Source organism: Balearica regulorum, chromosome Z (genome assembly GCF_011004875.1).
Source record: "Balearica regulorum gibbericeps isolate bBalReg1 chromosome Z, bBalReg1.pri, whole genome shotgun sequence".
NCBI lineage: Eukaryota > Metazoa > Chordata > Aves > Gruiformes > Gruidae > Balearica > Balearica regulorum.
In genome coordinates this window covers 31,011,756-31,025,533 of record NC_046220.1, presented here as the reverse complement: position 1 = coordinate 31,025,533, position 13,778 = coordinate 31,011,756, and the positions used below count along the sequence as shown (strand labels likewise).

Below are 13,778 nucleotides of genomic sequence, written 5' to 3'. Positions count from 1 at the left end.
AGAATTTCTTTCTAACCACTAATCTAAATCCACCCTCCTTCAGCTTGAACCCATTACCCCTTGTCCTGCCACTACACTCCCTGATAAACAGTCCCTCACCAGCTTTCCTGTAGGCCCCCTTCAGGTACTGGAAAGCCACAATTAAATCTCCCCGGAGCCTTCTTTTCTCCAGGCTGAACAAGCCCAACCTCATAGGAGAGGTGCTCCAGCCCTCTGACCAACTTGTGCTCCAGCCCTCTGACCAACTTTGTGGCCCTCCTCTGGACTCTCCAACAGCTCCATTTCTTTCTTGTACTGGGGCCCCCAGAGCTGGACACAGTACTCCAGGTGGGGTCTCACAAGAGCGGAGTAGAGGGGCAGGATCACCTCCCTCGACCTGCTGGTCATGCCTCTTTTGATGCAGCCCAGGACACAGTTGGCTTTCTGGGCTGGAAGCGCGCACTGCCAGCTCATGTTGAGCTTCTCATTAACCAATACCCCCAAGTCCTTCTCCTCAGGGCTGCTTTCAATCCATTCCTTGCCCAGCCTATAGTCGTGCTTGGGATTGCACTGATCCACGTGCAGGACCTTGCACTTGGCCTTGTTGAACTTCATGCGGTTTGCATGGGCCCACCTGTCCAGCCTGTCAAGGTCCCTCTGGATGGCAGCCCATCCCTCCAGCAGGGAGGTCTCCCCTGATCCCTCCCTCTTATGTGGGCTTTGCTTTCCCCTACTTGTTTGCACTGTCTGCTGCCAGGGAGCTGCAGTCAGGTTTGCCACCCCTGCATGAAGCGCCCTGCTAAGCTGCTTGGAGTGTTCCTGCTGTGGCCAGCAAGGTCATTTGGCAAATGCTGGCAGCTTTGAGCTGTTGGGCTGCTCTGCATTTCAGAGAGAACAGTTTTGTGAGTGAGTTTAGGTTTCATCCCAAATTTCCACACAGATCAGAGGAGAGCATCCATTCCATTGTTGCTCTTCCCAGAAGCTCCCTTGCCATGATCGTCCAGTCCCTCTGCGAATGCTGTGCTGTTGTTCACTGTCCTCTCAGCTGGTTGCTTATCTGCTAGCAAAATAAAGCAGGAGATGTACTACGGAACATGAAATTTCATCCTGTGCAGTTTCCAAACTCTGGATTGCTTATGTCTCTCATCCATTAATGAGAGATGACATGTTCACACCTTCAGATGATCACTGCATTTCCTTCTGAAAATAGTGAATACTTTTAATTTCTCCTTGAAAAAAACCCCATGCCCAATTTGCAGTACTTGTTTTTATTTCAATGAATGAATGAACCAAGGCCAATGTTCCTGTAGTTTTAACTGAGCGGCAGTAGAAGTTGTAACAGAGATGCTGCTAATGCCAGTTGGGCTGTAAGTTACAAGTCTACTTACAAAGTTTGCCTGTTTCCTGGCACAGTTTCTGACACACACTCCAGTCAATCACAGTAAAGTGCCCAATAACAGATGTGGCAATTAAGCTGAAGAATTCTGTCTTTCTCTTTTAATTTTTATTACAGAGAATAACAAAGTACCTCATTAAACATACCATCATAGAGATTTTTTTAATTTGGCATACAAATGTCTGCAAAAATTAGATCTCTGAATAGGGTGCCTTGTTACTAAAGGTGCTTTGTCAGACAATGCTATGAATAGACCGTTTTTGTAATGACAGATATGTGCTCATGCTATTGCTGTCCTTTCACAACCCATACTGCAAAGTGGTGTGGGTTTAAAGAAGGCAGTGTGTGTCCTGAAGGATAACATTTTGAGGGATTTAGGGCCCTGTGCTCAAGTTAATAAAAATGTGCTCTTGATTCTTCTGGGTTCAAATTACACTGCCTTCAGCTGGAATTAGCAGCAGACATTTAGGAAAGTTTCAGATAACCTGTAACCAAAGTATATTGACATATTTTAATAAGAGAAATTATCTTGAAAAAAGATATTAATTGCAACCAAAAAAAGTCTTCTTTTGATTGTTAGAGCTTCTAAGGCATTTGCCTTCATTAGTTCCTTTTAATGATGTACCACGCACTCTTTCTAAAAGAGAGTCTGATTCATCATTAGAAGAAATTAATTTAAGAATGATTTGAGATGTCTTAAAAATTATGGTAGGAGAAAACTGAAAATTATATAAATCAGAACGGAAAACTTTGATATGAAATTACTCTTTTAGTATCAAAGTGGTTTTATGCATAAAATACAAAGTTGTTTACTTTGTCATTGTAGGAAAGAACATGTTTTTTACTGCCCATCACAAGTGTTGGTAGCAGTTTTATTTCTTAGAGGTATTATTTATTCATTAAAGCACAGCATCTTGTCTTACAGCTCAACTATTTATCTAGGAGTAAACTGAATCTGTCTGTGTACATTGACCTGCATGTCTATATGTGCACCAGTGTGCAGATGTGCGTGCATGAAGGAGAGTAACCTGCAGACAGCATGGCACCTGGCAAGCTGAATTTCTCCCTAAGGATTTTTTTTATCTGATGACACATAGGGAGACTAAGCACTAAAATTATACAACTGCAAACATGGTTTTAATTTTGTAATATTTTTTTAAAAAGTATGTAATGTTGAGTTTAGGTGTTTTAAATGTTCAGCTACTCCTTAACCTGTTGTTCATACTATATCTGTAGATATTACAGGCCACAGATGGGATAATGAGACCAAATTGTCACCCTGTAATGTCAGTGCAGCAGTGCAAATCAAACCAGCTAGTAAATAAAGGTCAAGGGGGAGGCTCAGAGGTGTTGTTTCTATAACTGCATATGCTTACAAGTGTTATGAAAGGCATACAGTTAAAATAAAACTGAAGTCTTGCCCCAGTTCTCCAGAGGCAGTAGCAAGGATATACAACTGCCACCAGTATAAATGGACACAGTATAATCACTTGATGGCATCTCATTAAGGCCTTCAGCAGTAGTAAATTAACTGTGGTGAAGAGAGACAGGGAGGTGGGTGAGAAATGAAATGCGTATGTGGGAAAATGGGTCTGGTCTTGCACATGTTGTTTTATGGAGCTCCTTCCATTTAGTCCAGCTAGTAGCAATTCCACAAGATGCACTGAAAGGATCTCCCAGTGTTGCTGAGCCAGTTTACTGTGCATACCACAGTCTTATATGTTGCTCACTCTGTAGGATCACCTCATTGAGTTATATTGAAAGCTGTTCAGGGCAGGATTCCCTTTGACTTTAATGGGAATAAGTTTTGTTCCTTTAAATGTGGTTTTGTTAAAAAACTAAAATTAACCAGTCTCGCTTGGTTTTCCATTATGGTCTTCTGTTTTCCCCTTTGAGGAAAGAATGCAGGAATACTATATCTGTTCTAACCTTTGAAAATGCCAAAATAAAAGATGGAAGAAGTGAATGAATGAAGTATCAAAGGAAACACTTCTAGATTCCCCATTCTTCTACTAAAAATATTTGGATTGATTTTGTGGGTCAGGGGAGGGCGTGGGAGGCTTGTGCAATGAATCATAGGTGCTTTAAACTAGACTGCTGGAGGTGGAAAAGAAAAGCTGATAAGTAATGCATTGAAATGTTCAGAAGCTGTTAAAATGAGATGGCATCAGAGTTAATTAACTTTTTTTTTTTTTACAAAGCAGATCATTTGAAAACTGAAGTCTGTAACAAAGTACTGTGATAAGGATTTACAGGAGTGAAATGCTCAGTGTAAATCATGAAAACAGGAGCTAACTGGAATGACAACTTTATTTTCTTTAGAGCATTATATGCAAAATGGCATTTCCTTGGATGATTTATGAAGATGAAGGTACTGAAGCAGTGTTACCAACAAATTTGTTCACAAATTATAATAACTTGTTAGCAACTAGAAGATGTAAACAAATGATGGTGTTCATGTGTCTGATTTTTGTAGTGAAAGGGTCCAATAAAAGGTTGTGACAAGTGTGGGGAGTTGCAGACTAGAGAATTTTGCCAGTGATAACAGAGACTATGTCTGGGAAGAGGAAGAATCTAATGTATGATGGAAGTGTATCTGGAAAAAGAGAACATGCATGTAATGGGAGAAGGAAAGAAACAGGCAGTCTTTGAAGAGGGCCGAAACAAGACAGCAGAAGACTTTTAAAGGAAGGCAGGCACATTTGAAATGGATCCTAAATAGCCTAGGAAGTGAAAGGAATTGTCTGAGTCCTGTGATTATACTCCTTTATACTGTGGCAATAAGCTGGAAGTGACATGGTGTCTGGGAGGCTGGTACTTGAGATAATAGGAAAAGAGGGGTCACAAAGCTATCGACAAGAGAGGGTAAAACCATGAATGAGAATTTCTGCAGCAGTGGAACCAGGGCATCAGTGTATTTAGGCAACCACAGGATTGTCCCAGGCAACTTGTCAGCAACTACAAAGTTTTCACCATTGCATCCATGAATGCAATATCCTTTTCTATGATTCCCATTAGAAAAAAATGAGATATCATATGTCTGGTGACGCTATCTGCTTAAGGGACTATGCAAAAAATTCTTATCATGTTATTCTGTAATAAACAGAGCTTTCATACTTGCCTCTTAACATCTAACTTGAGAAGTAATTTTCCTTAAACACATGCATCTAGCCATTTTTACTCTTAGCCTTCTAGCTTTCACCTGTAGTATTAAAACAGCCCTAGGATTAATACACAGACTGATGGTCCAGTAAGGAATACATGATTTGGTTAAAAAAAGGAAAGAGGAAGAGCAGAGAAAGGGAGTCTGTCTGTGTGGATATGATTTTTGTATCAAGCCCTGTACTGTATTGCCTCTCTTTCTTAAAATATGTGTTACTTGCTTTCGTTACTGTTAACTGACTGTTAGCTGTCAACAGTTGCCCAGATCCCCAGGGCTGATAGGTGCCATCTGTGCCTGGACTGAAAGCTGCTGGTCCCTGTGTCAGTAGCCTCATCTCAGCTGAGTGACATCACCAGCCAGCCCCTGGCTCCTGCATGTCTCTGCATCCCACCACTGTTTTCTTCCAGAACATGGCCTGTGCCTTTCCTGGGGGCAGCTGGGCAGCCCTGGGGCAATTTGCAGCTGTGGAGAGGGTCTGGAAGGGAAAGAGGAAGACCTTGAAGGTCTGGTTGGAGGGTGCAGGCAAGGAACAGCTGCAATAGCTCACCCGCAAACAGGCAGGCAGGCAGTCAGCTGGGAAATGGCAACCTCTGAAGATCTAGACACGCTTACAAGAAAGAGATGGTGGTTGAAGGTGGCCTTTCTAAAACCAGGCTCCTGCATGCCCTTCCCTGTGTGTGGAAGAGGGAACTACTCTTGGTCCCAAGTTGTCCCCTGGCGACAAGCTGCACATTACCATTGCCCAAAAATGTGACCCTGAGGCAATGCTACCATCAACAGTACAGACACAGCCTGTGAAGATTTTCAGTGGTCTCTGTTTACAAAATTGTTTTTTTATAAATTATTTTTAGAAACAAATTCCTTTCATTTGTCCTTCCTCATCTCACGTATAGCTTCTCTGTCCATTGCTTACTCTTGTTTCATTATTTGGCTTGGGACGAAGGAGCATTAAGCATTTAAGGAATTTTCCTTTTTTTTTTTTTTTTTTGTACGAAAGCCTGAAGTTAAAGCAATAAATTATTGCCTACTGATAGTCAGACCAGAAATAGTTAATAAGTATACTTCCTTAACATAGTTTTATGTGGTTCACTTAGTGTCTTGTGGAAAAGTAGTGTATCAGGGTTTACGTTCTAGCTGCTGTTTCATCTTCTGAAAGTGTGCTTTTCGTATACTTTCGTTTGGATTCAAGACAGCTTTAACTGTCTTTGGTAACTTTTCATCTGTGTGGAAAATAAGGAGACAGCACATTGAGCCACAAGATTTTTGTTCATCCTGTCAACTTTCTGTGTGAGTAATCTTTAAACATGTAGTACCATGTGCTGTAGGTAACCTTAACAAACATAGGTTTGCATGTTCATGACCTATACTTGTTATCTGCCTGAAAAAAAAAGTGAACAGTACTCTGATTTAGTGGACAATGAGAGCTACAGTGAAATGACCCCATGCTTGTGATGTTTGGCAGCCTGCCTCAGAGGAGTAATAATGAGTCCATCTGCAAAGGATCTGGCATACTGGCATTTGTCTTTACTGTGCCTCCTTGCCTCATGCAAACTTGGCTTCCACTCAGCTTTCTTTCCCTCTCCTTTTAATACTAATTTGAGGGAGAAGAGGACTGATAAACGGATCTATCATCCCTGCCAGCTTAGTGGCTATGGAAACTCTCACTGTATGGTGAGAGTGTTGCATGGCAGTAAGTGGAGCTGGTGGGCCAAAAAGAGTCTTGCTTTTCAAGAGGCCAGAAGATCCTGGGGAAACAGTCATCTGATCTTTTACAGTAAGAACAAATCTTGTGAAAGATGCTGCTGAATGACTTGCAGGGAAATCCGGAGTCCTCGAGGATCCCCCTTGTCCTGTCACTACATGCCCTTGTAAACAGTCCCTCTCCAGCTTTCCTGTAGGTACTGGAAGGTACCAGGAAGGTACTGGAAGGTACTGTAGGTACTGGAAGGCTGACATAAGGTCTCCCCAGAGCCTTCTCTTCTCCAGGCTGAACAGCCCCAACTCTCTCAGCCTGTAGGTGCTCCAGCCCTCTGATCATCTTCATGATCCTCTTCCTCCAACAGGAGCCATGTCCTTCTTGTACTGGGGCCCCCAGAGCTGGACACAGTACTCCAGGTGGGGTCTCATGGGAGGGGAGTAGAGGGGCAGGATCACCTCCTTCAACCTGCTGGTCACGCTTCTCTTGATGCAGCCCAGGACACGGTTGGCTTTCTGGGTTGCAGGTGTGCCTTGTCAGCTTATGTTGAGCTTCTCATCCACCACCACCTTGTCCTCAGGACTGCTCTCAATCCGTTCTCTGCCCTGCCTGTAGTTGTGCTTGGGATTGCCCAACCCATGTGCAGCACCTTGCACTTGACCTGTGGAACAGTACTGATAACTGCAGTCCAAGAGATTGACACTTAGAAAACAACGTGCAGTGTGACACATCCCAACCTCTCCGAGATTCCAACTGAAAGTTTTCATGTTTAAGTGGAAGGTGCCTACTCCAAAATACAGTTTAACAGGTGTTCTCTATTATGTAAGATCAGATCATGTACTATTGTGTTTATATTTAGAAGGAATGGTACAGATATTCAGCCTGTGAAATGATAACATTACTTAAAGGATTGTTATGTCATAGCTTTCAAAACAGGTATTTCCGTGACTTATGGGCAAATAAAGCCTGTTCTCCAGACTTCTGTGTTATCAGTGGATTCTCTGGAAGTTGACAATTGAAGACTTCTTCACTTCTGTTTACTCCAGTTTAAGTGACCAATGGATTTGGAAGTTATTGGGCATGAGGCCAGAACACATACATAAACATTGTGATTACATAAACCTCATTTTCCTAGAAACCTCTGATAATTAAAGACAGAAAAATAAAAATTATCTAATCTGTAACTGAAGAAAAATGGCAATTCATTAATGATTTGTTTTTCTTAATAGCACGGCACTTGAAAAAAGTAGCAGTATATCTGTCCCCATAAAGGAGACTTTTTCCAGCACACTCAGCCTCTAATTTGGTTATTCTTCAAGTATCATTCTAAATTAGTTGGTTTTGCATTTCATGCACTTAGTCCATTTTACACACCTTAAGACTCTTCAAATGTGTCAGTTTGTTTCACTTTGAATCTTAGATAGTAACTCAAATTTGAGACTTTGTCTGCAGTGTCACTGTTTCTGAGTGACTTAAGGGTACTCTATTTTTCATGCAAGACCAGCTAGCGATTGAGAAGGGAAGCTGGGGTGCAGCTGCATTGGCGTGTCTTAATTGACATGAATGGCTGCCACCCCCAGAGGGACCTTAGGAGTGATAAAGCTTGCAGAAGAATAAACGTGTGAAGAGGAAGACTGGAGGGGCTGTTACTTTTGTGTGTTGGGGTATGAAATAAGGAAATTAATACTGTGTTTTGAAGGAGGGCTCAGTGACTGGTTTAGTATGATTTATGGTTAGTGATATATTTAGCAAATTCATCCAGCTGGGTCAGGTTGTCAGTGCGTGGTTAAGGCAGTTACCTGTCAGCACGTGTTCAGATGAGCAATAAGGTATAGAAGTAAAGAAACATGAGTTAAGAGGATCAGATTGGATTGAACTGCATGAAGAAGGGCCATTGTAATCTCTGATCATGGGGGATGTGAAAGGCTTATTTAATTTAGGGCACTATTGGGTTATCATTTAGCAAACTGTAATATTAGCTGTCCAGATCCCACATGTTTTCTATCAAGAGGAGTCTCAGCCTTGCCAGATGGGTTGCATATTGGTCTCTTCTGAGCTCCCCTAACTGGCAATGATGCCTTTGGAGTGACATATTTTGAGGATCTGAGAAAAGACCAGTCATTTTATTTACACTTGCTGTGATTGTACTTCTTCAGCCAGTTTAGGGTCTGTGTGATAATACTCCTATTCAGGTTAATTCGTATTTGGTTTATGAGAGAGGTTTCATGTGACACAGCATTAAAATGATTTACTGATTTCCAAAGGAAAAATGCCTTCTGCTCTTCACCCATTAATTCTCTAATGTAATCAATAAAAGCAATCAGGTTTTTTCACAGAAGTTAACATGGGACTAATTATCATTGACAAGGTTAGGTCAGGTTCAAATTTTGCTTTGCCTGACATTGGTAGTGTAAGAGATGATTTTATAAACAAATTGTGCCCCTGGTATAGCAGCTGAACTTCAAGAGTGAGGAGAGTACAATGTTATGAAAAACACTATATAGGAAGTGAAGGACCAAACAATTCTTTACCAGAAAATCTTTAGGAAAAGTCTTTGTCTCTTCTGGAGCCGTGATTTCCGGTTGTGGGTAACAGTCACTAAGTGTGACACGCAGTGCTGGCTTTGTCATGCTCTGGAGAGTGTGAAGGCAGAGGCACCAGCAAGGGACTGTGCAGTAATGACTGTGTGGTTTACAATTCAGTCTGAAAGTTTAACTATGATGCACAGAATGAAGATTTTTTTTTAAATAGCATTTGTTTTACATGCAGGTTAATGCAATGCAGATGTAATTAAGAACAGCCCATGGGATTACAACCCAGAGAACAGTTTGACATACCTGTGCCATATCACTGCACGAAGAGAGAAATGAGTGTTGTAAAACCTTAAAGATAGTATGACAGAGTATGAAAAGGTGTTATTATTCTGAAGTTCATCTTCTAACTAAACGGCATGTTCCTGCTGCATTTTTTATGTTGCAATGGTAAAAATGCTTTTGCAACAGTAATGAGAAAGCTACATCAGCATTTCCCCTGGTCTTGGGTCCATTCTGTCATGTTAGCAACTGTATCATACTGTTCTCTGTGGCTCATGCAGTTCTAATCCTGCTTAGTTCACCGACAGCACTTGATTTTGCTGACCAAAAAATACTTGTTCGCAGCCTTGAGCAACCTTCACTTCTTTTACTTTTTGCATTGTTTTACCTTCCTCTGCTCCCCTAGTTCCACTTATACTTATTTACCTTTTGTTACAACAAGTCTGAGGGAGAGCTGTGTGCCCTGAGTTTTGCTTGTGGCTCTGCTCTGGGTGGGTGGAGAGTTTAGTTTGCAATCATGTCTCAGTTTTCACTAGGTAGAGGAGAAGCATTTGTTTGCCTTTTTTAGTTATCTATTCTTTCTCTGGTTTTGATCCTGAAGTCCATAGGAAAAAAACCCCAAACCAAAGTAAAACATGTCCAAAACTGTCAACATCGTTCATACTGGCGGAGAAAGTGCCTACAAATCTCAGATGATGGGTAGTAATGGTTAACTGTCTGTGTTTATATGGTGCACGTACAGGCTTTTCATCTGCTTACTAGTGAAATGAATGTAGTTTGTGTAGTTGCTCCCATAACAGTGTATTTAGGGGAGTACCTGAAATTTATGGGAGTATATTTTTGGGATACTTGTACACCTGTTATACTATTTTCAAATGAGCTTGTTAGTAATTCTAATGTGCCTTGGGATGATCAGATTAATTTCTTAATATGACTATTATTGATGACGGTATCATCAAATCATGGAAAATGTATTTTGCTAACTCCAATACGAAGTTTGAAAAATGTCTTTTCTTACACCCCCCCCCCCCCCACCTGCACACACACCCCATATATGCAAATGTGTTGCTGGATATTGGAGAGCATTTTGGGAACAACTATTTGCCTCTTTGAAATTCTTTTTCATGGAGGTCAATGGTGCTACTTAAAGTAGAAAGCTCAATGCCTGGTAGCAAAATTCCTGTTTATGGCTCAGGGATATAAATTATACGATATGCTGTAGGAGGTCAGAGGAGCTTTCTGGTTTCGGATGAGTTAGTTACTCTCTCATACATCTACTAATCACTAATTTGCGTAGAGAAGGTGTTCTCCAACATGAGCATTTTCGGTACTTAAATCACAAGTACTACATATATGTAGATAGTGAAGATACCCATGTATTATTGGGTGACATAATTTAAGTGAAATATAATAAGAAAAGTGAAACTCTGAACAGGGTATCTCAGTGCAAACTATAGACAGCAAGGGTTAAATGAGTCATCTACATTTTTTATTGCTAATATAAACACTTTAGCAATGCTAATCAGTTGTACTGATTTTCTGTTTTGATTTTCCTTAATAATTAAGCAAAAGATCTGGAATGCAATCAAGTTTTACACTAGGGGGTTCATGCAAATGATTTTTTTTTTTATTTTAAATTTTGTTAAATGTATCCAGAAGGAAAGTTACTGAAGTTGAGAAAAAAAAAAGAAAGGGAAATACAATCTGCATAATCAAAGTGACCATTTTCAATGAGGGAAATAACCACTTTGTGGAAATTATTAGCTGAAAATACAGCTGGTTTTACTGTTTTTTAAACAACTGCACATTGACTACTCTGCTATGCAGTGTGCATGTGGAGAAACAGTTACAGACCATGAAATGTCTTTCAGCAGCCCTGATTTTTCAAGTGGGATTTAGCAAAATAGGATCATCTCTGTATCCTCAGATATCTTAAATATAATAGTTTCTTTTTGAGAGCTTTTTTATGTTGACTTCTGAAGAAGGCATTGTAAAGTAAGGCTATTTCATCTCTCTTTTTTTTTTTTCATGGCTCAGTGGACTTTTTTCTCCTAAAATAAAGTTATTGGTGTGGTTTGCTTTATTCTGTTCCATAATATTTAAAGTAAGAAATTTCCATTTCTGATTAATTTACTTTGTTTAAAATGTTTGTATTATTTCAAAACAAACATACTTATTAGAAATTATTTTCTTATATACTGCAGATTAGACTCAAAGATCTTCTATTTTGGTGATCTCGGTAGCCACATAGTGTTAAAATTTGTGTAAAAATGAGGATATAAGGTCAAATGTTCTCTGAAAGGGAAATATAGTAGCTTAAGTCATTACAAATTACCTATTACCACCATTCATTCTTGCATTTGTGGATTAATGGCAAGTTGGATTAAACGTGTTTCAGTATGCAAATTAAAATAATTTACTTGAAAACAAAGATAAACCTAGTCAAAGTGTTAGGATAATCATTTAGATTTTGATATTATTACAATCAATTTTTATAAGCAGAATTTTTACTGTATTTGGGAATTGTACGTCTGGCAGAGGAGGGGGTATAGCTTTTACAAACTATATTGGAAATTCAACTTTAAAGAGCAGTAACAATGCAGGATAACACATGAGGCTGTCTGTTAACAATGTAAAGCAAAGTAATTTAAACCTTTCCCCTGATTAATAAATTGGTTTGTATGAGAATTATAGGTTAGTTAGTAAGTGCACCGTGCTGGTTTTGGCAAGTCCTGAGCTCTCATTGCACCTTCCAATAGTGTTGTTTAATATCTTGAAGAACTGATAAAGAGTGTTCATGCATCTATATATAATTTCATTTATGTATTTGCATTAAAAAATAAACAACACCACCCCTGAGTCCTGCTGAACATCTTTATATTGCTTTTTGTTCTTCTGACTTGCATCTCTCCATGTGATGCTGTTGCGTGGGCCCTGTAGGAAGGCAGTTTATGGAGATACTCAGGTCCAGGTAGTGCCCAGGTGTTAGGGTGCAGCCTTTCCCAAGCTGACCCTGGGTCCAGGTGCTCAGACATCCTCATGAAGCCACATAGTGACATCAGTGTGTAATTTTGGGGAAGAGCTTTTTACAAAAGATGCTGCTTGAGATGGGGTGGCATCTGGGGTTTTTAAGAGGTCAGCATAGGCTGCTGGCAATAGACAGTGTAGCACAAACTCCTCCTGCGAGTAACTGATGTGAAGGATTTCTGATCATGTGTCATCACCTGAACCTTTCTACTCTTGCAGTGATGAGCAAATGCCAACTTTTATTTTAAATTACAGCTCTGTCATTTGGTGTGGACACTAAACAGACTGAGCCTGACTGCCTGCAATTTGATAGAACAGTGGGACCTCTAAAATGTAGCTTGTTCACCAGCTGACTGCCCTGCCACTCATGTGAAACTACTCCATTTGGGTTCTTCTTCCAAAATGGGCATGATATTGCTGCTACTAGGCAAGCAGTGTATGTTTCTTGAAGTACTTGTTGCTTTATATCATACATATTGATTATATATGGGTCAATACTTTTATCTCCTTTATCATTTGTATAATATTGTTAATGCATTATAAATATTTTTTCTTACAGCCACCTTTTTGGAAAGATGGTTCTTCATTTGAACTTGTTTTTTGGGTTCCCTGTCATACTTCTGTACCATTGGATGGGGACAACTTTATCTTTGAATCTGGAAGATCCCAATGTGTGTAGCCACTGGGAAAGGTAATCTTTTCTTCTGGAAAATACATAACATGGATTCTGATTATAATAATTTTGTTTTGTTTTATTTGGCACATTTAAAATGATTTAGAGCTTTTAGTTGAGTAATGCACTAGGAAGAAACTTCGCATTACTGCATGGGCAAGGTAAGTTCATGGATAAGTAAAAGACTATTTCACACTGGGCTGAAATGCAGTCATCTTTGCAGTAGGGGTTAGGATGCAAAAAACATTACAGTGGCACCACCAATGGTACAGAAACATCTGGGTACAGGAAGTGAATAAAAATACCTTTTTTCAATTTAAGTGAAAAGAAGCTTTTACATATGCAAAATATAATTAACCATATTGGAGTTTGGCCAAATTTGATTATGCTAATTCTTCCCTATTGAACATTCACTGAATATGAATTAAGATTTGTTGTTTAATTTTTTTGATGAGGTTCAGGAATTTATAACATACAGAAAGAAATTCAGCTATTTAGTCAATCCATTTATTTGCCATTGTTATGGCTGCATCTTTACAAAGAAAACTGAAACTTGTATTTACTTTTTTAAAAAGTCTCTATATATTAAAAAAAAAAAAAAATCACTTAAGGACTTTCCCCAGGAATTTGTCTGAGTTTCATGTGAAGCATTTGGAGTCTATGTCCTTAGTGTTGTTTACAATTTGACTTATAGAACAATGTATATATGAAGTAGTTACCATACTAAATACCTGTTTATAGTATTCAGACACGTATCTATTATGTTACTGGATACTGCTCTATATTGTGTATGTTTTGTTTACTATTTTTATAGATAAAAGTGGTTTTCAGGGAAGCTACAACATAGTGAAAGCAAAATGGGGAAAAACTCTAATATAACTATTTACATTGCGTAATGTATTTTAAAACAAACTAATCAAAGTCTGCAGAAAGAAAAATATATCTAGCAAGCATGCCCATTTTGTTGCATGAACTTTTTTCCTTCTTCTGCTAAATCTCAGAAATGGGGAGGAACTCCAAGTTAACTTACT

General features: G+C 39.4%; 1 protein-coding gene across 3 annotated transcripts in view; it reads left to right on the top strand.

Annotated features, from left to right (window-relative positions):
- Positions 1–13,778, top strand: part of MEGF10 (multiple EGF like domains 10) — a 109,481-nt gene that overhangs the window by 13,663 nt on the left and 82,040 nt on the right. For all 3 annotated transcript variants that reach the window (XM_075739862.1, XM_075739860.1, XM_075739861.1), the window contains exon 2: positions 12,634–12,765. In XM_075739862.1, the coding sequence (XP_075595977.1) occupies positions 12,650–12,765 (116 nt within the window). In that variant the 5' untranslated portion in view covers positions 12,634–12,649. The remainder of the gene's footprint in view (positions 1–12,633; positions 12,766–13,778) is intronic.